This window comes from Nothobranchius furzeri, chromosome 17, assembly GCF_043380555.1.
Source record: "Nothobranchius furzeri strain GRZ-AD chromosome 17, NfurGRZ-RIMD1, whole genome shotgun sequence".
Taxonomy (NCBI): Eukaryota; Metazoa; Chordata; class Actinopteri; order Cyprinodontiformes; family Nothobranchiidae; genus Nothobranchius; species Nothobranchius furzeri.
Window position 1 is genome coordinate 38198365 of NC_091757.1, and position 24518 is coordinate 38222882.

A 24518-nucleotide genomic window follows, 5' to 3' on the forward strand; every position below is an offset into this window, starting at 1 on the left:
GTCTAGAACCCTGCTATGACTAGCTATTAGCCTATCAATCATTATAGAATTTCTCAATTTTCCAATGTGAGGTTGCTAAGAGAGCTATTTAAACCAGGTCAGATCATAACTTTTACACTTGAAGTCACTTCAAAAGATCTTAACTAATACTATTGAGTGAACTAAAATGTAATTTTCATAATCTTCTATTGCATCTGAACTACTAACACAAAAAAGGTTAATATGTGACAAAAATGACAAAAAAACAAGATCCTGACTGGATATTACTGTCTGAGAAGATGCTTCTTATAAATCTGTGGGCCCATTTTCTCCATTGGACTATGGATTATTACCACAGGACTGACCAGATTAAACCAGAATGTTACACGACTCCTCCTCCGACTCGCACAGCTTTGGGGCATAAGGAAGAATAAGCCATGATCTCTGAAAACCCAGTCTCAAACTTTCAGCAGCCTAAGTGTGAAGTGATTATAATCCACAACAAATTGTGATTGTTCCAGAAAGGAATTGGGACAAGTGTAGGCACGAACGACAGTTCCCCTTTACCCACAGCCAGAGTTCAGCTTTACTACAACACCTGAACATCTGACTCCGCATCATGGGTTTTCTTTATTTTTTAAATTCTGTTGGGTCAATAACAAAAAATCAAAACTGGATCAAAGCTTCAAAAGTGAAAACTTGGGAGTGAATTCAGGTGTGAAGGAGATGTTCACCGGCATCTACCAACGAGTCTTTGAACTCAAACACAAGTTAGCCCAAATATTCACTGGGAAAAGCAAACCACCAAACAGCGCAGAAACTCCGGCCAAACATAGCAAACGAGAAAAACACATAAACTAATTTAAAAAAAAAAAACATTTGCACAGATATATTCATCTTGGCACATCAAAGGGATTCATTGATGTCACTGAGCATGGGGAGTCTGCGGCTGGAGAGGGGAGATGTTGGTTATCCTTTCCTCAAAGGGTGCAGAGATGCTCCTGATGGGCCCTGAGCTCGAGAAGCCAGAGAGCGCTATAAACAGAATTTCTAATGCCAAGCGGGCGAGTGGGTGGGTTTAGGTAGTGAACTAGCAGGCTATGGCGTAGCAGGAGGAATTGAAGCCAGCTCAGCCTTTCCACAGAGACCAGAGAGGGAAGGATGCAGACCAGGACTGACACCATTTCTCACAGATCTGTGCGAGCAACGTTAGGAAGCAAGCACGGGCATTCCTGATGAAAAGGAAATGGAAATGGAAGATGCATGTTGGCGTGAAAAAGTCCAGATGAAAGGATGAAGCTGAAAACTGTTTTGGTTTGTGTTTCACTAACTACATTGGATGTTTGTTACACGATGGTTAAAACATCCAACCGTTTAGGCTGCAATCACTTGTTTCTTTTATTTCCATCCATCCAGATCTGTACCGCTTGTCCATACAGGGTCGCGGGGGGCTGGTGCCTCTCTCCAGCAGTCTACGGGCATGCAGGCGGGGTACACCCTGGACAGGGTCTGTTTCTTTATTTACTTTTTTCATCATACACTGAAAAAAGAGAATAGTTTAATCAACCTAATTGAATTGCTTCAATTGGTAACACGCAATTTAATTAAGTTTATCCATTCTAAATTATTAAAATTGTACTAATAATTGTAGTTGGATAAACTTAATTGAATTGCTTGTTACCAGTTGAAGCAATTGTTTAAGTTGGATCAATGTTTTCTTTTTACAGTGTAAAAGATTATTATCAGAATGAATCACTCAAGCCAAGAGCTTGCAGCGTTTCTGCGGTTGCTGGGGATCTGTTTCTGATTGAACAGTGCCACCAGATTGATGTAGATGTGTTTGTCTTTGAAGAAAAACTCTTTCAAAAAGTAAAAACCAAGTGAAAAATGTTAGCTCTGTTGACACAGCGCTCGGCTGAGGAAATATTTGCGCGCTACGATTCGGGAACACAACACTGACGGTTGTCTGAATGTGAGCCGTGCACACTGTTCCCTCTGTTGCAAAATATCAACACAGCCTCACCTGAACGCACCCCCTCCCACACCCCCACCACGACTTGTGGCACTTACAGACTTACATGCATGGCTGCATGCTTGCCCATTTGCACAGTCACACACACAGACTCATGCACAGCAAGGTGTGTGAAACGCCAACCGAGCCACCTGATGAAAAGACACCTCCACACAAACAGGCTTTGCTTTTGCAGGGAGAGGTCCTTTTATTCCACCGGACAATACTCGTGTTGACTTTTCTTTGTCTGCACATTTTTAAGCACCAAAAAGCAGCAGAAAGAATGAAAAAAAAGTGTGTGTGTGTGTGTGGTGGTGGTGGTGGTGGTGGGGTGGGGTGGGGGGGGGGGGGGGGTTGAGACATGCAATGGCAGCCTGCCGACATGTTCAGACTTCTGCACCCTTTTCTGTTCATATCTCGATCTCAAACAGTTTTAACAATCGGGCTTCGGGAGCTCCAGTGTCCCACCGCTTATTTGATGAAGATATGTTTGAGCGGCTGGCTCCGCTCTCGCCTACTTGCCACCTCTTACACTCAAGAGGCATTTCACTCTTTAGTGACGAAGATGATGTACGAGCAGAGTTATCTAGCAGTGCTGAGAAAGGTGACAGGAGATGGCGCAGGGCAGAGAGTGAGTGTGTGTGTGTGTTTTCACCAGCTAAAACTGGGCACTGCTGGAATAATACAAAGCCGCAAACTGACAAACAATGAGCTGGATTTGTTAAGCCAAGTTTGTAAGGGGGGGGGGGGGGGAACTCAGGCTCTTAACTGCACAGCAGGCAGGAGTCTGGTGGAACATCTCTGCAAACATAAAACCTCCTCCTCAGCTCTCAGTGGATTACAGCGGAATGTCAGCTCGGAGCAGGCTTTAAATCAGTTATGCTTGGCCCTCGGGGGAACTCTGTGCTGATCCCATGTAGGCCTGTCTCTCATTGCTCATGATGGGATTGCCACATTCAAATTTTTTCATAAAGTTTGGGGCCCAAATCCTCCATCGCGTAGTTAAGCGCTGGGTGAAACGACTGCATCGTGACTCTGGAACATCTTGTGTTTGTTACGCTCTTATGAAAGCGTGCAAAAGTATTTAAAAGTCAAGCCATAAATGAACGATTTCACCAGGATATGTTACAGCACACATCTGTAATTACAAAAATATTTACTCAGAGCTATAAAACTGCAGCTCCCCACCTCAGGATAAAAACGGTGGAGTTTTGTTGCCTGGCGTTAATCACACGATCCGCTCCACAGACATAGCTCACGCGGCACAAGTACAACCACATACCACTCAGAGGTAAAGCAAACCTCTCGGCCTCTGCAGGGTTTTCTGAGCCGCGCCGTGATACGGCCTGTTTGCCAAGTACCAGGATGGGTTGCACCTATCTCCCTGGCTGATCTGCACGTTTCAGACTGGTGGTGCAGGATCATTTTAAACCCGCGGAGATCATCAGTTTAACCGTGCTCGCCTTGGCCACTGGTAAAATATCATTCACAAGATTGGACCGCAGGGAATGGCGATTATCCACAGATCCAAACAGCCCCAGTGTCTAGAATGCGAGGCTAAAAAGGTACTAACTTGAGCCTCTCATCAGTCACATCCACACTAGGCCAACAAGGGCAGGGCAATATGGAGACCTGCTAAATATGCCAGCTATTGTCTGCTGGCTCATTTTCTGCCAGAGTGATGATTGACACGGTCAGCTCTCTCTGCCCCATTCACCTCATTCAGATATGGAGGATTAATACCCCTCAATTAAAATAAAGCCTTCTTTAATTATTTTTTACTTTGCCCCAGAGGGACAAAAACAACCATCTGCACTTTGTTTGACTAGACAAGTCAAGAAAACTAGACAGCCTGTTTAATTATTTACAAGACAACTTTCTAGTCTTCCTGCAAAACTAACAAGGTGCCATGAATCACTTAGATTGAGGAGGGTAGCCATTTAGGTAATGAGCCCCAATGGAGACCTCCAATGAAGCCGTCAAGACCGCTCAGAATAACAATGGTCAACTAACGCCTTTCTAATTGAATGGAAGATACGGGGAGGCCATGTGAGCGGGCCTGAAACAGTGAAAAGGAGACAGGGTGGTGGTAGAGGCGGGGAGGGTGTCTCTTCAGTCAGATGCCTGCAGGCTTTAAGGAAAGTACTTTTTTTAAGGGGGGGCGGTGGCCAGGTTTGGGGGTGGGATTATCTCAGAGGGAACACAGCTCTCCAGCAGGGATTATATCAGGAAGTTTTCATAGTCCCATTTGAAACATGTTTGGTTTATTTATCCCAAACGTGGCTGGGAGAAGGGTTGGTTACGTGTAGAAATCCTCTGGCCATTTTTGGTGGACTCCATTTCCTCCTTTGTGACACACACTAAACTCTTGCAGCTTTCATCTGCAAACATGTGACGTTTACAGCAGCACTTACACTGGTGAGGGGAGAAAATATAATAGCCACAGCAAACAAAGTAATGCAATAATCAGCGTTAAGTGTAATAATCAGTTTGAAACTTTAGTGAGGATCGGTGTGACGCCAGCATGCACACGACAGAACAACCTCCCTGCAAGCTCAACAACACATGCCTTCCGCTGCCAACCTTATCTAGTCATTTAAAGTCTCTGGACAACGTCTGTCACACAGGCGGTGCAGCAAACTGCCTCTCATGTGTGTCACAGTGAGATATTACTCTGCAGGATGTAACTCTAGGGACAACCTTTTCCTTTTGTGCACAGAGTCACAGAGATGGTGGTTACCGGCCTGCACACTGGGGGGAAGAAAAATCACCAAAATCACAAAAGGAGGGGCAAAAGGGAAGCTCAAACTTAAAAAAAATAAACCTCACAATAAATATTTACGTTCTCAGCTCTTGCATGTGATTCCTTAAAAGGGAACACCTTAGATGAGATCAGTTTTAATAAGGCAAGTATTTAAAGTAAACAAAAAGATCCAGGTATGATTTTATTGTAAATATGAAGCTTTGTGCCAATCTAGAAGTTGTCAGATGCCAAGTTCGAGTGAGTGAAGGTGGCAAGGAGACGTTCACATGCCCTAAAAGAACAAAGTAGTTAGTACTACTCCTTGAGAGGCCACTTGGAGGGAATATGGCGGTCTGGCAGTGCACAAGGAACTTTTATGAACGGCCCAAGTTTCTCTGCAGAAACCGCTGCGTAAAAAGAAGTAAGGTGGACCCACTGGGACACTTACTGTCCTTGCACCGGGAGACAGAGAGCCGTTGGATAGGTATGGGTTGGTGAGGTCTGGCATAATTAGAAACGGGTAGCTTGGATAGTGTGGACTCTTAAAAAAGCCACCATCTTGCTGTCTTCTCAGTGCTGCAGGGAGAAGAGAGAAAGTCTCACAACTCACACGCCATCATTAATCCTAACTCATGATTTAAATGACTGTTTAACATTTACCTTCGCTGAAGTAGTCTCGTGTTTTCTCATAACTTTCTGAGTCGGCTCTGGTTTGGGGGCGCCTCTCTGCCTGCTGCCAGGGAGGACACACACACACACACAGGAGCGGACAAACTATTAAAACTCTGTCTGTATAATATGGTTTGCAGCACGTGGAGCGTGGATTTGTACCGCTTATTGTTATGTTTTATGTCATTTTACCTCCGAATCTGACGAGCTGCTGTTGTTTTCCGACTCGTTCACTAAGGAGGATTTCACATCATCTAAATCCCTCTCCGCGGAGACGTTTTCGGAGATCTTTTCCTCCTGCTCCCCTTCGTCTTTGAACGATATCATTTCATCGTTGGCCCCCAAATCGTCCCCTCCGCCTCCGTTCAGTTGTGGCATTTTTACGCACCAGTTGGATCAGTTGGGGGGGGGGGGGGAAACAAACACGCAAAAAAAAGCGCAGAAACAGTTTAGTTTTCTTTTTCTTGTCAGCGTGTAGTCCGAATAGGTGAACTAGACGCAACAGTTCATGTTTCAGAACTGCTCTCTCATCCTCTGAACTTGGTTCCGTGCTCCATAACGAGTCTGCCGTTAATAATCCACCGTTAGGAGCTGAAACTCTGGCGCCGGTTGGAAATATCGGTGAATATTTGGCGTCTGCCTCCCGGATGCGCAGCAACTTGGCAAAGTTTCGTGTCCGCCGCCGCTGCTGCTGCTGCTGCTGCTTGGGAACCACTTGCGGTCCTCGTAGATCTTTACTTGTGGCTCTTGTGCGGAATGAGCTTTCTCTCTGTCGCTCCTAAACAACCAGAACACAACATGAAGTAAAACAACCAGGGCGACTCAGAATGAGCAACAGTTCCAGCTGCATCTCCGCATATCCAAGAAAGCAAAAAGAAGAGAGGAGGAGGGGAGAGAAAACACGAGTTCTTCACTTCTCACTCGCTTTCTTTCCCCGTTGTTCATCAACAAACACAAAGTCCACAAACAAAAAAAAAACAAAACGAAAAAAAAGAAAACGGTGGAGTCAGGAAATTTCAGCCGCTCAGCCCTTCCCTCCACATTGCTGCCGGAGAGTGCGCTCCGAAAACTACTTGGTTGTTGGAGTGGAAGGAAAGGCGCAGGCTGGCTGTCCATAGAGGAGGAGTTTAGCGCTGAAAACCGACACTTCATTCACCACCATGCAGATCAGCTATTCTTAACCCTCAAACCACCGACACGCAGACCACAATGAGCCCAAGGGTGGGGAAACACACACGCGCAGTAATAATAAAATTTGTAACTGTAACTTTTGCCGCCTCTTGGCCAGGACTCCCTTGAAAATGAGGTTCTTAATCTCAGTGGGATCATGGTGAAATAAAGAATGAATAAACAAAAATAAAATAATGAGTAAGTAAAATAAATAAATAAATTTCAATTATTATTATTGTTGTTAGGATGATGATGATTATTATTAATGTTATTAGTAGTAGTAGTAGTAGTTGAAACAGTCATTAAAATGTTATAAGCAGTTACATTTTTCTCTTTTTTCATACAATTCAAGTGACTTTCAAGTTATCTAAATTAGTTTATTTATTTTGTTCTCTGCAGCTCAGGTGTTCCAGGTTCAGGTAAAAAAAAACTTTTGCACACAAACCCTAATTTTGATCTGGCATTTCAACTGGATGCATAAGCGGCGCGATTCAGAAACGACAGTGAAAACGTTCCATGCAGCCAGTTCAGCAAAGTCATGACAGAGAACTGCATGATATTAAATTATTTCGGCAGGTCAGGTGATAAGAAGCAAGGAAAACCCACCCACTCCTCCATTCATTACACACTCATGTATTTAGCAACAGAACACCACTGGTGTGAGAGGTTCTCCGCTCAATAAGAGAAGGAGAAACAGCCGGCTGCTACCACTTCAGCTTCAGGACAAACTACCAGAGTCCCAAAATGGAAAACGCCACTTGAAGTCACAGATAACAAAAGACATTTAGACCTAGTTAACGGTGTTAAGCACTCTCTCATCTCCTCTGGCAATGTGGGTTTATGGTTCCAGTGGATGCAAATGTTTTATGATGGTGTTTGCATTCAAAATCTACCTTGTTTGCAGATTTGCTATAAAAGCTTTAAGCAACTGGAAATCTGTGTGTGTCTTTTGTTTTGAAATCTTGAAAGTTTAATTGAAAAGAACTGCACTTTTCTTGTTATCTTGAAGATTTCACGTCTATTAACATTTTATGTTGAAAGTTTCCGGACTTCCTGTCTGGCCCAATCTGAAAGAAAGAAAGAAAGAAAGAAAGAAAGAAAGAAAGAAAGAAAGAAAGAAAGAAAGAAAGAAAGAAAGAAAGAAAGAAAGAAAGAAAGAAAGAAAGAAAGAAAGAAATTATCTTTTTTATAGCGCATCGCATCTCAATATAAAAATCATGAGGCGCTTCACAAAACCAAAAAAAAATTAAAGTACAAAAAATGATGAAAAGTGTGTTTGAAATGAGAAGAAATAGAATTGTGATTAAAAAAGGTAAGGAAAGGGAGAGAGAAATCAGTGGATCCCAGGAAAGGTGGAATAAGAACAGAATAAGGAGAGGGTGGTGACGATGGTCACACAAAAGCTTGAACAGGTGAGTTTTCAGCTGCTTTCAGGAGTTTTCAGGAGACCACTAAGTCCACTGATCTCAGGCTCAGGGGAAGACAGCTCAAGAGTCTGGGGGCCACAGCAGCAACAGCTGAGCTTGACATGTTCTGGAAGCATCTTCCAAAAAAAAAAAAGTCAAACATACATTTGATGGAGTGGTGCGTTACTACGCTTCTGCAAAAGGTCCAAAAGGCACCACTTCCAGCCTGGTGCTCTGTCAGAACACCGGTGGAATAATGCGCTTTGCAGGTGTTACGCCACGCTTCCTTCCAGAGGAGAAGCCCAGTAAGGGGTCCCATTTAGCTTGCTGCCTCTCAGTTTGCTTAAAAGACACGTGTGTGGTTACCATGGTGACCCTAATGTTTCACTATCAGCATGTTTTACATTTAGTTTTTGTTTCTTTTTACACATGTCATTCAGTTTGTGAATCAAAGCTTAACCTACTGCTAAGATCAGATTAATACTATTTCCTTTAAATGTTTTTACCACTGTTGTTAGTTTATGTGGTAGTTGTGACCAGCAACTGATATTTCCAGCACAGCACCAGAGACCACACCGCCTCCACCTGGGGTGAAGATGACAGGCGGGGTTTTAGTGACAAACTCCAAATTACATGCTTCTGCATAAATTGCACGTCTGTGCCGGGTGAAGACAATGCGCACTAACACCTGGGATAAACAAGGCCTATTATGGCACAACTTAAGGCATGACAGTGAGGCAACGAGACTCTGAACCTTTCTGTGACAGGACATGCCTGGCTTTACTTCACTCTTATCCCCCTCTCCCTCTGCAGGCCTGAAGCGGATTGCTCCATTGTTGATTTGAGGAACAGGATTGTTGACCTTGTTTTGCAAGCCATCTTGGAAGGACGGGGGGAAGTAGTTACAACATTTTTCTTTTTCTTGTTTTGCTTTTTTGGAGTAAATTTTATATAAATCATAACAGTGAAACAAAGAGGAGGCACACTGAAAAGTATAAAAAAGTTTTCCCGAGGTTTAACACAGTCGAGTTAGCAGTTTTCGAATATTTCCTCATTCCGTACAGCTACAGTGTCAGTCCGATGCCAGTGGACCTCAGACTTTTCTGGTTTTTTTGCTGATGCCATTCGACAGGCAGCTCTTGTTTAAGAAAAGAAGTCGTTGATGTTGTTGGCTTTGTGTCAGCCAGCTGAAGGTTGACTGACAATTCGGCAGCGTCTCCATGGGCCTCATTAGATCCCCAGATTCCTTCTGGGTGGTTGTGTGTGTGTTCGTGCATGTGTGTATTTGTATTCATTTTAAAGCAACATATAGTGCAGTTGCATACAGAATCTATGAATTTCTGTAATGGAGGGTATCTGTGCATGGAAATGCACATTGCAGCACTTGCTTGGTGATTTTCTGGCCTCAGGGCAACGCATCATTGAGTTTTTGTTGTTGTTTTTGTTTGTCGATGGGCAATGGGCTTGCTCATAGAATGTAGAGAATGTAATAAACAAAAAATTTAGTTCATCCAGTTCCATGATGCAACCCATTCAGCTCATAATGTTGTTTTCTTACGAAACAGAAAAACACATGCAATTATTTTGTATTCTTTACATATCCCATGTCATGGTTGTAGCACACGTCTGGTGTCCCAGCAGGCGCCGCTGCAAATATTCAGTGCTCACGCACCGTAGCCTTATAAATGATGGATAAAGAAATCAAATATTAAAACAAGTCAAAGCAGAAAAATAAGCACAACGCAGAGGCAGCTGCTCTACAGGAATATCTCTTCAATAAGGACACCACACACACACAGACACACACACACACACACACACACACACACACACCGTGCCACAAAGCACCACTGGAATGCACTGAGTAGACTGTTGTTCTCATCAGCTGTAACAGTACAGTGAGAAATAATCCAGTTTATCTGTAATGCTTTATTCAAGTGTGAGAAAGCAACAGTTTCAGGACTGCCTGTCATTGCAAACACTCTCTGGCTCCAGGACGAAGTAATAATTGGTTGTTGTTGTTAAGAACGACATGTTTAAATCATGATGCTTTGGATTCTTCTCGTCCATCACTGCGATTTATTTGGCCTTTTGGAGAACCTGACCATCTTCTGTTTGTTGGAAATTAATTTCCCTCAATTATTTAATTCCGTTTGTATGATCCTCTCTCCCGTTGACGTCCTCAGTCCAGAGAGAGAGAGAGTGAGAGAGAGATGGGTTTAACAGGGAGCTGATGAGGGGTCAGGAGAGATGTGAACAGCCACAATCTTAGCCCCGGGGCAGATCGACTGGTGGCCAGAAAATTTATTCAGAGGGTGCTGTCCCTGCATCTGCCTCACTTTGAAGTTGCTCTCACAACTCTGGCATGTTGTACGTGACTGTGTGTTGATTTTACTTTTTTTTTTTCTCACTAAAGAAAGTGTGAAAAAGCAAGACGGAGCTGCTGTGTGTGCAAGCACACATGCATGTGTTTTCTCTGTGTGGAATGATGTTCATGCCAGTGTGTGCTTGTATGTTTGTGAGGTGCTTTGTGCATGTGTGTGTGTGTGTGTGTGTGTGTGTGTGTGTGTGTGTGTGTGTGTGTGTGTGTGTGTGTGTGTGTGTGCGTGTGTGTGTGTGTGTGTTTGGTTGATGGAGAGAGTGGAGGACAGAAAGCAGAAGAGGTGGAGAAGGCGAGAGGCCGTGTGCCAATCCATGTGTGCTTTTGGGGATTCAAGGTCATCCTTTCATGTGTTGCCAACCATCGGTCAATCAGTTTCCAATCAAAGTGGTGTTTAATTCAGCACTAATTCCCATATTCTCACCTCCCCCCCCCACCCCACCACCACCATGGTGCTAAAGTGATCCCCCGTCTTCTCTATGATCTGCTGCAGTGCGTCCAACGTGTTTTGCCAAGCCAAATCCATCCTGTCAAGTTCTCTAATAATACCGGTAAACGTGTGTGGAGAACATGTCAGATCACACAGCGTGCTAATGTTGAGCTTCTGACTAAACTCCAGAGATTTAGATTTCTCCTGATTGTCTCTGAAGCGTACCAAAGTCACGTTCTTTTATTGAAGCTGAGATCCATCCAGAATGACTTTATTCTTTTTATATTTCAGCTGTAAAGGGCCGAGTGAAAAAGCTGGTTCTCCTCAAATCGGACTGATTTGAAGAATAAGACTTTGATTTCCTAAAAGTCTATTTTTTTTTCATTTTGCTGAATAATAAAAATCAAATTCATAAATCAGTATTTTATTAAAAAGAACAAATAAGAATGTGTTTTGAGCGAGACATCACCTGGGTGACAGGACGTGATGCTCCGATGCCCGTGTATTGCTTTTGCAGATTTGCAGGCCGTTCATTCCCTGTGCATTGATGCACCCTGATGAGCCGGCTTTTGAACTGTGTGCTGACAGTAAGCTAGATGAGTTTTCTATTCTTCTGTAGTACCACTAGTTCTATAGTACGTACAGTCTTCCATCCGGTTACTAACAAAGCACAACAAGACTGTTCATGCAAGAGAAGTGATTGATTATTAAGATGAAAGTTTAACTGTTTAGGCCAATTCTTGAACATTGCGTTATGTGTAATCTCATGCAACAAGCAGTTTAAATGTGTTGGTTAATGTTGAATACATTTTGGCTACTTATACAAATATATTGGGTTTGCTCAGGTTCATTGATCTGGGTGGATTTCACTTGCTGATTCTAAAACTCTGAAGATTTTAATTAAAACTCATCAAATCATGAATTGCATGTTTGGACAAACAATTTCCTGCGGTTTGTGGACGGCTCATGATGGCCATTTGTAGCCAAAGAAACACCTGGCTTATGGAGTGATTCTCCTTAATGCAATTATCTAATCAACCAATCACATGGCAGCTGCTTCAATGCATTTAGGGGTGTGGTCCTGGTCAAGACAATCTCCTGAACTCCAAACTGAATGTCAGAATGAGAAAGAAAGGTGATTTAAGCTATTTTGAGCGTGGCAAGGTTGTTGGTGCCAGACGGACCGGTCTGAGTATTTCACAATCTGCTTAGTTACTGGGATTTTCACCCACAACCATTTCGGGTTTACAAAGAATGGTGTGAAAAGGGAAAAACATCCAGTATGCAGCAGTCCTGTGGGTGAAAATGCCTTGTTGATGCTAGAGGTCAGAGGAGAATGGGCCGACTGATTCAAACTGATAGAAGGGCAACTTTGACTGAAATAGCCACTTGTTACAACCGAGGAATGCAGCAAAGCATTTGTGAAGCACCAACACGCACAACCTTGAGGCGGATGGGCTACAACAGCAGAAGACCCCACCCCACCGGGTACCACTCATCTCCACTACAAATGGGAAAAAATGGCTACAGTTTGCATGAGCTCCAAAACTGGACAATTGAAGACTGGAAAAATGTTTCCTGGTCTGATGAGTCTGGATTTCTGTTAAGACATTCAAATGGTAGAGTCAGAATTTGGTGCAAACAGAATGAGAACATGGATCCATCATGCCTTGTTACCACTGTGCAGGCTGGTGGTGGTGGTGTAATGGTATGGGGGGTATTTTCTTGGCACACTTTAGGCCCCTTAGTGCCAATTGGGCATCGTTTAAATGCCACAGGCTACCTGAGCATTGTTTCTGACCATGTGCATCCCTTTATGACCACCATGTACCCATCCTCTGATGGCTACTTCCATCAGGATAACGCACCATGTCATAAAGCTTCAATCATTTCTAATTGGTTTCTTGAACATGACAATGAGTTTACTGTACTACAATGGCCCCCACAGTCACCAGATCTCAACCCGATAGAGCATCTTTGGGATGTGGTGGAACGGGAGTTTCGTGCCCTGGATGTGCATCCCACAAATCTCCATCAACTGCAATCCTATCAATATAGGTCAACATTTCTTAAAAGTGCTTTCAGCACCTTGTTGAATCAATGCCATGTAGAATTAAGGCAGTTCTGAAGGCGAAAGTGGTTCAAACACCTTATTAGTGTGGTGTTCCTAATAATCCTTTAGGTGACTGTATATACATACATACATATATATATATATATATATATATATATATATATATATATATATATATATATATATACAAACATACATATATATATATATATATATATGTATGTATGTATATATATATACATATGTGTATATATACATACATATATATGTATGTATATATATGTATATATACATACATATATATATATATATATATATATATATATATATATATATATATATATATATATATATATATACGTATATATACAGTACACACACATATAGTATGCTGTATCATAAATCATAATTCATCCATTGTCAGCTGCTTATCCAGAGTCGGGTCACGTGAGCAGCAGCCTAAGCTGAGACACCCAGACTTTCCTCTCCCCCGCTACTTGGGCCAGCTCCTCTGGGGAAATCCCAAGGCGTTCCCTGGCCAGCCGAGAAACATGGTCCCTCCAGCATGTCATGGGTCTTCCCTTGGGTCTCCTTCTGGTTGGACGTGCCTGGAAAACCTCACCAGGGAGGCATCCAGGAGGCATCCTGACCAGATGCCCAAGCCACCTCAACTGACTCCTCTGGACAAGGAGGAACAGTAGGTCTACTCCAAGCCCCTGCCGGATGACCAAGCTTCTCACCCTATCTCTAAGAGAAAGCCCAGCCACCCTGCGGAGAAGACTCATTTAGGCTGCTTGTATCTGTGATCTTGTTCTTTCGGTCACCAAAGCTCATGACCATAGGTGAGGGTAGGAATGTAGATTGACTGGTAAATCGAGTGCTTTGCCTGCCAGCTCAGCTCTCTCTTCACCACGACAGATCATTACAGCACCCACATTACTGCAGATGCAGCACCAATCCACCTATCGATCTCACGCTACATCTTTCCCTCACTCGTGAACAAGACCCTGAGATACTTAAACTCCTTCATTTAGGGCAAGACCTCATCCCTGACCTGGAGAAGGCATTCTACCTCTTTTCCGATTCAAGACCATGGTCTCAGATTTAGAGGCGTCGATTCTCATCCCAGCCGCATGCTGCTTTTCAGCTCAACATACTTTTTGAAAGTTTTTCTTTTTTCTAATTCGATAAACAATCTTTAATGTTTCTGCATTTTGTTTTGTTTTAGACATTATGACTTTTTTCTAAAGTTATAGTACTATTTTCAATGCATACCTTGACTGTGATACAAGTGAACCAGAACCACTGACTCGCGCGCTTGTGGACTCACGTGACCTTTCAATTATTCCAGTAGCGCAAAGCTTCCGTGTCAGAAGGTGGTCCATATAATCCTGTGGGTTTGAAATCTCCGTCTTCAGAGCATCTGTAGACAAACATGTTCATGAATTTTTTTGTACTAAATCCCTCTCACATAAAGTCTCACATGAATCTCGTGAATACTTTTCATTAAAGGGGACGCATTACAGATTTTTTCTCAAGTGATAATAGTTCTATGGTCGATACCAAACGTGTTTATGAGGTTTATGCACAAATTCACATAGCAGTTTTATTCTTGACAGTTTCAGTACCTTCCAGAATGAGCTGTTTCAGTGCTCTGTCACTTTAAGAAAACAAGCTGGAGGCCACTCTGGTACTGGGAAGGATTCATAGTAGAGCCGCGGCTCCTCCAGCAGCATCTCAGCTGGCCTAGTGGTAGAGTGTCTGCCCTGAGACTGGTAGATCAGGGTTCGATTCCTGGTTGGGTCATACCAAAGACTTTGAAAAAAATGGGACCCAATGCTTCCCTGCTTGACACTCAGCATTAAGGGGTTGGATTGGGGGTTAAACCACCAAATGGTTCCCGAGCGCGGCTGTGTCTGCAGCTCACCGCTCCCCCAGGGGATGGGTCAAATGCAGAGAACAAATTTCGCACACACATCAGTGTGTGTGACAACTAATGGGACTTTAACTTTAACTTTAATCTTTCTCTCTCTAGCATGTCAGAGCTGGTTCCATGCAAATTTTCCCATTTGTGACATCACAAATGGGTACTTTTTGAAAAGTCTTGTTTTAGACACATTTCTTAAAACCAAACACCGACAGCAAATGGATAGATGGATCTTTTATTTCATATTTGAAATGTTTATAGAAGTAGTAAAAATGCAAATGCAAAAGTTAAGTTTTTCATAATATGTCCCCTTTAAGGTGTGGTACTCTGATTAAAACTTTTTTAATTACTATTTCTGTTTATAATCATTCACAAAAGCCTGACAGGTGTACGTCACACTGTCACTACATATTCATGGACTCTCCCATCTTGACTCACAACCAACACATTCTCACACCCAAGGCGTCAAAATATGACATGAGTGACCGAGCCTCAATATATGACGATTCGGGACGCCCCAGCGCGTCAGGAGATGACGATCAGGCACAAACTGCTGACGCAGCGTCCCAGAGCATCGGTATCCGATGCAGGTGCCGAGACGGACATTAGAACTACTACTCCCCTCACCCCAATCCTAACCTTAAGGTCACAGTTTATGGACCTTAAGGTTAGGATTGGGGTGAGGGGAAAGTTAAATAGTGGAATAATGTCCGTGTGACCGCGCGCATCAACTAGTGATGACAGCTGAGCCACGTGTCCCAACGTGTCCCTGATCGTTGTGTCCTGATGCGCTGGGGCGTCCCGAATCATCACATATTGAGGCTTGGTCACGCGTCATATTTTGACGCCTTGGGTGTGAGAATGTGTTGTCACGACGGGAAAAGCTGTTGTTGGTTTAGAGTTCAGAAAATAGCAGAGAACATCCTGGCTAGTAGAAGCTAACCGTTAGCGTTAGCAACTACTCAACACAGCAGAACTCCTCCAGGCTTGTGTTATTTCTCAGTGATGCAGTGTAAACAGAGCCAGCGGTAGAGTCGCGTTGCTGTTAACAAATCAGAGGCAAGATGTCCAACTATCAGGAAATAAGACTGAATCTACTTTCTCCTCCAGCGGCATTCATACCTACTATTGACCACTGCAAACATACTGGTTAAACGAGTGAACCACATCTTTAATATTTAATTTTTGTGCATAAACTCATCCAGTCTGTGTACCTATAAATGGTAATCACAGAAGACTCAGTAGATTCATAGGACGTCAAACTTTTAAATTAGTTTATTCAGCCCAAAGGGCTGAACTTAAACAACATGTTTGCATCAACACTACAGCATATTAGCTCACCTCCTCAGTCATCACACTAAGTCTAGATGGGAGTGCCTCATGCAATCATGGATCTCACAAAAATAACCTCATATCCGTTTTAATCCACAGAAAGGTCCCCTTTCCAGGCTGGTATGGGCGTATATGGCATTTAAGACTGTGCGAGGATATGATTAGATGACAGTTTTTACTGCCTTAAAGGGTGTAGCTGAAACACTAAACTGTGCAGGGCAGGGAAAATAAAAGACCGTGATGCTGAGTTTTATTCCTGCCTTTCTCCTCGACTCTGGTGTTTTGTTGCATTTGTAGGATCTTTTTCAACCATATTCTTGTTTTACACACAAGAAGTGTTTTTCCACCATAAAAAAGAGGTAAAAATGGAAAATTTTTATTTGATTATATTAAAATTACGACAAAGCCAAAGTAGCACATTAAGAAAGATGACAAATGGACGCGTGGATGATGATAATGAGCCTTAATAAAGACAAATCAATACTTTTCCACACAGTGGATGCAGCATGGAAAGAAAAGAAAAAACATCAAACATGCCCAAGTCCTCCAGTGGGGATTTACATGGCTGCTTAGAAGTGCTCACTCACACCCTCTTGTCTGAAATACATGTTCGTGTTTTTCTGTGATGCCGAGGATGCTTTTAAGCAGCATTATTTCCGAGAACTTCAAAGCCTGCCAAAAGCACTCTCCTTTTGGAGTGTGCAGCAGCTTGAAAATGTACTTATATTTTCCAAATGGACAGGAAGAGGCCCTCACTGGTATTGAGGTGATGCTAATGCAGAGTGGTGCTAGTTTTAACAACTTAGTTTACAGCACAGAAATACAGCCTGTATTAAAACCTAATAGACTTTTACGAGCCTGATTTTATATTCACGTTAATTCCTTATTATTTTACACACTGGAAGACAAACAGGTTCTGTTTTTATTATTTTGCTGTGTCCATATGGAAATTTGGCTTAAGGGGGGGAAAACAAGCAGAGCCAACAATGCCAACAAGTCCTCATGGACACTATTTACTCTGTTCCCTTCTAATGACTATAATTGTCTAAAAGACCTGAGTCAGAGTCTTTCCAGATGCTGCATCCAGGTTTTCAGATACCTTCTGGTTTCATTGATACAGTTATGACTTGCAAGGTCAGTTTTTGATGGTCTGTGTTTTCTCGGCTGAAGATGAGCCACGCTTGCTCCTCAGAGGACTGGAGATTAGTTCCTGTGATATAAACCCTGCCCAAGTCGGAGGTTGTTGACTTTATTTAATACGTCCTCCAGAATTTTATGAGCATTACGCAAATGAAATGGTTTGCATTATGTGTGAACCATACGTTTGGTGGAGGCATGCATGGCAGCAGACAGCTGGAAGTAACTTGAGCCCCTCGGTCACTTATCAGCCCTGGCATCCCTGCCATTTCCCATAGCCATCTTCAAGCCTGAAGAATCCAGCCTTTGTTTTCATCTCTGTGGGCCCTGTGTTAACTCAGCAGCCCCGCGCTGATTGTTGCAGAGATATTAAGGAAAATGGTAGATTTGTCTTTGTCCATATAACCCTGTCTTGTGACATCCAAGCCCTATGTGTGTGGGTGTGTGTTTGTGTATGCGTGTGTGCACATGCTGGTTGCAGCAGGAGAGGGGGTGGGTGGGTTCTACTTGATTCAGTTGTAGAAAGCAGCTGCACCTGCCCTGTATGTCAACATCATGGTCCAGAGCAGACACTCCAGAAGAAGAAGAGGTGGCTTTCACACCGCTGGCCTCGCTGGAGTCGTTTCAGTTCTTAAACACAACAACAAGCTGAGCTTCAGTGCTGGGCTTCAGAACCTTCTGGGCTCCTGATCTGCACGACCTTGAGATTATCTACCCACTGAGCCACTCCACGTTGTTCAAGCTTATTGAACTTCCGCACATCCTCTTGTTTTTGCGGCTCTAACATTTCCAGGATGCTTTTTTGACTTGTCTGTTTTACACATAAAGACAGGATCCCCCAAGGGGTTGTTAGGAGGTTGCATCGGGGTAGTGAAGGGGTCAGGGAGAAACTGTGAGTCTATTTCCTTTCTCTGGCCTTGGGAAACTGCACCACAAGTTGTTTTGCATATTTTTAGTGTTCTTGCTGGTTTTGGTCTTAGAGTATCCACATGAGAAGATAAACTTATTCCCAGTCTGCAGGGATTTTAGGGGTTCACATGGATTACTTATCATTAGTGTCATTTTACAGTTCATTCTATACAGTTTTCGATGCATAACACAAAATGTGACATACATCAGCTTGAAAACCATTATCTGTGTGTCTCTATATATCTGGTGGCTGAGCAATGCTTGAAAATCTCAAGCTGTTAAAATGTGAGCATAAGCTCAGCCAATGGAGGACGGGCTACTGTTGGACAAAGATAGAAATCCTTTAAGATCACATTCAGTTAAAGGGTAGGGTTAGGTTATTACAAATTTTTTCTTAAGCTATAATGGTTCTATAGTCGATACCAAACAACATGTTTATGAGGTTTATGCACAGAATCTCTCCCACATAGCAGTTTTGTTCTTGACATTTACCTTCCAGAATGAGCCATTTCAGGGCTCTGTCACTTTAAGAAAACAAGCTGGAGCTGGCCTCGCCCACCCATCCCCCACTTATAAGCTGAGAAACTCAATTTCTTGGAGGGATTCAGAGTAGAGCTGCTGTTCCTCCAGCATCCCTTTTCTAGCATGTGAGAGGTGGTTCTATTCTAATTTCCCCATTTGTGACATCACAAGCAGCAACTTTTTGAAATAGCTTCTTTTAGGCATGTAATTCTTAAACCAAACACTGAGAGAAAATGAAGGGATGGATTTTTTTTTCCACATTTAGTGAGTTTATAGAGGCAGTAGAGATTCACAGGGCAGCAGAAAAAGATTAAAAAAAATAGTGTAGCATACAATGTTCCCTTTTAATTTGAGACTTTTTGGTTGAAATCTGCTATAAAACACTTTGCAGAGAAAAATATGATTGAGTGATAAAACACAGAGGAAAAAAAAACGTAGTCTGTCTTCTTCATCAGAGGTCGTTGTAAGGTCGTGGCAGGTGCTGAGCGATGGCATTCAGGTAACTGAGCGAACTAATGCTGCTGCTGGGCAGTCACGCTCATTTCCATTCAGGCACCAGTTACTGAGAATCACCTGGGCAACCAGATAATGTTGCACACAGACATGTCTTACCTGCTACACCACATTTCTTCACCTGAAATCTCAAAAGTGCATCAACACTTCTTTTTCTACGGCGTGAGGGACAGATGCTTATCTGTGGTTGTTAAAGTAAAAGCTCCTAGTTTGTTCTGTAAAATAAATAAAACTGATTAAAATATGAATTTAATTTATCTTGTTGATTCACCTCAAAAACACCAAAGCTGTGATTACTATTATAATTTATATCATTATCAATCTGATCAAGACGGTAACCACTGCTAATCAACATCAGCAAACCCAGAAACGACAATTGTGCAAATATTGAGCTAAAACGTGCAGTTTTAGTGGTTAGTTGTTAACCCGTTTCAGTTCAGAAGCAGGCAATATGCATTCCTTTCATTTATTTGCTTTGTGGCTATATTGGCTAGGCTATAAATATAATAGTGTGTGGCTAGTACAGTGTGTCCTCTGATGTAAACTGGAATGAGAAAACAGAATATCCTTTTTTATAAACAGGAACCTTAGGAGCTAATAGATGTAAACGGAAAACATGTTTGACCACTGAACTAATATTCACGTTCTTTCTGGCTTTCTAATTTCACAATGCACTTGTCATGAATGAATGGGAAGGTGCATGCCAACAAAAATAAGTCATTACTGTTATGCTTTGGCCCACCTCGGTGTAATGCTCGTCTCTGCAGCTGCACTGTGGAGAACAAACAGTGCAGTGCAGCTGGGCTCCTCGAGACAGCAAATGGGGAATTTTAATCCCATTTTTTTTCTTCCTTTGGCACCAGTCAGATTTATTTGGTCATAAAGAAAGGAAAAGACCCCCACCACCACCATCTGAGAGGGACTGGGAAGTGAGAGTGCAAATTATGCCAGAACCCCTGTTGCATACTTAGAAACACAACAGGCCAGGAAATGAATCCCCAATAGGTCAAAGTGCTCAAAACACTGAGGCCAATTAACTGGGAGAGTGACAGAGATACCTGCACACACTTCCGATCAGACCGTCACACTCACAATAACAGCTGGACTAAATGCACGGCAGTGCAGGTGTGTAGCAGTGATGGAATTCTTTTTTTATCGCAATACGGTGCACAAGTGTCACATCCACGGGTCAGTGTGTGCATGTGTGTGTGTCTTTTATCCAGCACAGCAGCGTGCCGTGAAAACAAACCATCCAGAGATCCTCAAACCATTTCCAGCTGTCACATCCCCGCGCCAGCTCAACTCCTAACCTGATACGACAGGGCACGGCGAGGTGAGGGTCGGGCCTCCAGAAAGATTCACAACATGTAACTTAAACTGGGAGAATTATTTTCATAATTGCCTGTGGTTGAAAACGAAGATGTGCTGCACCTTTTGTCTCTCGTGTTACCCTTATCACTTTCTCATCTTACTTACTTCAGACTCTACAAGCTTTTATTCAAACAATAGCAGGGCGTGGAATACTATAATACCCCGAACGTGTCAAAGTGGATGGTAATTACTTACATTTACTCGAGTACATACTCAAATAATATTTTACTACTTTGCATTTTAGAGCCAGTTCACAGAAACAAAAGTAGATGAGCACAAGGTTGTCCGAGTGTTTAAAAGTATAATTAGATTGTGAAGCGTCAGAAAAGCGCTTCTTCCACCATCTGTCAGGATAGTTTAGCGAGGACTATAGAATCTGTTAAGGAAGTAAATATGTATTAAAAAGCTATTTATATGTGTGTTTTCTTCTCAAAACATAAAGAAACAAAAGCAGAACCATTAGCCGTTAGCCTCCAGGGCTCTGAAAGGTCTAAGAAGTCAGGTGAGGGAGGATAAAGGCTGCAGCGAGCGATCTGAGCTGATAAATGTCACATAGATGTTAGCTTAGCCTGGAATTTGAGTCACGACACTTTTACTTGGACTTAATTCCTTTTTTTTAGGTTTGCTTCTAGTTATATTCTGGCGGTAATGGTACTTGACTACAAGTTGGACAAACTGTTAATTTGGAGAAAACACACCTAAGTCCCACTGAATAAACACAAACTTCTATTCAAACATGACAGGCACACACAGAAGAGGAAGTTTCAGGTCTGGATCTCAATTATCCACCATCAGATATCAGCTGGCTACACCAGAAGCCCCAGATTATTGACCTTTGCCCTCTGAGAAAAGTCATTAGGCTGATGAATTCCCAGTATTGTCAAAAGGCGACCATACTTCACTGCTTCTCTAAAGAAACCCCACATATCTGTAGCAACCTGTGAGTCAGAACAGAAAATTTAAATTTGACGATACATTTACAAACATATTTAAAAACTACTTTGCATTGTTTTTACATATTTATTTGTGAATCCAGAGGTTACTATAAACGAGCATGGACTCATCGTTATCAAAAAGACCTACAAACATCATGGAATGTTCCTAAAAGCGTCTTCGTTTATTATTCGATAACAAACTCACCAACCGCAAAGAAAAAAAGATGTAATATTTACAGTTTTTGTTGAACTCTGGTTGGTTTAGTTCCCTTTTGCGGGCAGAAATAGTAGATTCAAAAATGCTTTATAAATCGCTGCGGGAGCATTTCTCTTCACAGCAAAATCAAGTTTTACTTCTGCATCCTACTCACTTTTTGCACTATTTTTGTTTGATAGTTTTTAGACTGTATCATATTTGGTAGTTTATTTATTTATTTGTTTATTTATTTGGGAACAGATTTTGACATGAACAGTTTTACCGGTGCTGCTGAGAGGCTGTGGACTGCAACAGAAGAAATAAAACAAAAACAAAATCATCTGGAGTTTTACTCAGAGCTCCGTGAGAAAGATAAATGTGTCCCTGTGAATATCCAGGGAATGCATCGCTCATCCCATTTGTTCATTGCAGGCTGCAGTCCTCAGAGCGCTCAAATAAAACCACGCCTCAGAAGTGGGAGACAGCGCAGAAACACCAAATGAATACAGTTTGCTGCCATTTTATCTGAGTGAAACACGACATTTTATTTCGAAGAGGAGACACGTCTGTTTAACAATGATGTTGTTCGTGTCATTGTTATTTACAAAAAACATCATCTGGTCGAAAAAGGCTTAAAAAGACGATTTGTAGTTTTGAACCATTAATCTCTGGAAATATCCACCAAAATGTTGCTGAAAACTAAGGAAATGATGCCCAGTTGTTGAAATAAGTTGGCGGTTTTGTAACATAAACATAAAAATCGGGTCTAAAATACATGGGAGCGAGTCTAAAGCCCTTTTCAGACAGACATTCTGGAACATTTGCGGACAATTCAATCCGGGTTTTAACCGGAACTGTGTTTTCAGACACACCACTTTTGTACCGGAACTTGTCCTTTCGGCTGCGTTCACACAGCAGGGAAAAGTTCCAGATGTCTGACGGCGGCTGGGGGGGAATCGGACTCATGTTAAGAAAAAGAGGAAGAAGAAAATATCATCTCTATAGCGCCTCTCAAGATAAAAATCACGAGGCGCTTAAGCATAATTCTGCGCACACGAAGACGCATAAGAGACCTGGATGGTGAAGCTCAATGGTTAAAGGAATCACTGAAGCGGTGTGAAGCGCTCCGTCGCGCGTCTAGGCGGTACCGTAGGAGGCGAGCTGCCGTGGTTCGCCGCATGCTACAGCAGCGGGCTATCTAGGTGCGCACGGCGTCCCCCGGTCCCCTCCTCCTCCTCCTCCCTCTTGTCCGGAACTTTACCTCACCAGTCTGAAGCGGCCACCCTGTCCGTAACAAGTCCGGACCTGTTACTAGGGGCTTCGTTCGGATAAATTCCGGAACACGTTATCCGGATGTTTGTATTCAGACAGAAAGGTCTTACGGACAGAGTCCGGAACATTTCCGTTTTTCATGGCCTGTCTGAACGGGGCTTTGGTCTCTGTGACGCCATATTAGACGCTATGTTTCCTTCTACAGGAGCCCGTGAGGACAAAATGCATTTACTGATTTGTAACAAGCGGTTATAAATTTTCACCATTCATGAAGGTTGTTGTTTTACACATTTACCACTTCACTCGTTGCCAGTGATGAAAGGGAGCCTGATGTGATTGTTATGTTAGATGTTGAACAATCTGGCGACGTACTTGTTCGGAAATTGCACTCCTGGGGATTTTTGACCCTAAATGCCATCCGTTGGTAACATCTTCCTTAAAAATAAATAAATAAATAAATACCGCTTGCTTGCAATGATTTAAGAGTGCGGCTTACTGCCCCCTATCGGCAGGGAAAATACACACAGTCACTTTAAATGTACAATAAAAATAATTTATTGTTCTTGTTATGACTTTATACTGGTGTTTCAAAAAAAATCTTTTTTTTTTTAATAAAAATTTGCATTAGAAATACTCAACAAGTTTTTTCTACAGTTTGCTATCAAGAACAATCATTTCCTGGTGAGTTTTTTTTTTCACTTCTTATGTTAAATTCACCTGTTTTCTTGTAGTAAGGTATGGAGTCTGATGCTTAGCAATGATGTCATTTCATTTCCTGGAAATGATGATTTAGATTTCAAATGGAGGACACAGTGACAAGAGGTTATATCCGCGATCTGTTTATAAATGTGCGTGCGTGCGTGCGTGCGTGCGTGCGTGCGTGCGTGCGTGCGTGCGTGGTGTGTGTGTGTGTGTGTGTTTTTATCAAGCCTTACTATCCAACATCTTACCTCCCCTTTTTGGGGCTTTTAGGAGCATCCTGTGACCTTTGACCTGCCGGACAATAGAGGCCAGGACGTTTCCCAGTGAGCGGCGATGGAGCCAACAACAGGAACACGAGGGGTGCTCCTGGGAAACAAACTGTATATTGTGCAGCAGGATGGACAGCTCTCCCCCCTCCACCCCTCTGTGCCCCAGTCACTTACTTTCTCACACAACCACAGAGCCTATAACTGCACACCTCTGCAGAGTAAGACTCTGTCAAACAACAGGTGGCAGCCTTAAAAGCTGCAGCATGTTGCAGCAGAAATGCTAAGATGTCTCATTTTCTCTAAAGCAAAGCGTGTGCATGTGTGAACCCTTGTGTCAGGCTGCAATCTCAAGGTACTTGTATAAAAACAACAAGGATATTTTTCTCTCACCTGTGTGTCATACTGGTGAAGATACTTTTTGCATCATTCATCACTAATTATTCTGCTCTTTCTGTCTCCGCACACAGCCTGCAGAGACATGTCCGTGCTGTTCCAGCTGTTGCTCCTTGCTCGTTCAAGCTGTAGATAAAATTATATTTTATCAAACTTTTTGTTTCAAAACAATACCAAG

At 42.6% G+C, this 24518-nt stretch overlaps 1 protein-coding gene across 5 annotated transcripts in view; it reads right to left on the reverse strand.

Moving 5' to 3' along the window:
- The window catches only part of tcf7l1b (transcription factor 7 like 1b), a 34224-nt gene extending 27636 nt beyond the window's left edge, over positions 1-6588 (reverse strand). For 3 of the 5 annotated variants that reach the window (XM_015972269.3, XM_015972268.3, XM_054731388.2), the window contains exons 1-3: positions 5595-6588; positions 5394-5466; positions 5182-5309 (exon numbers count right to left, since the gene is read on the reverse strand). In XM_015972269.3, the coding sequence (XP_015827755.3) occupies positions 5182-5309; positions 5394-5466; positions 5595-5780 (387 nt within the window). In that variant the 5' untranslated portion in view covers positions 5781-6588. The remainder of the gene's footprint in view (positions 1-5181; positions 5310-5393; positions 5467-5594) is intronic. The other 2 variants (XM_015972271.3, XM_015972270.3) reach the window with 1 other exon arrangement.
- Between the last annotated feature and the right edge of the window lie 17930 nt (positions 6589-24518).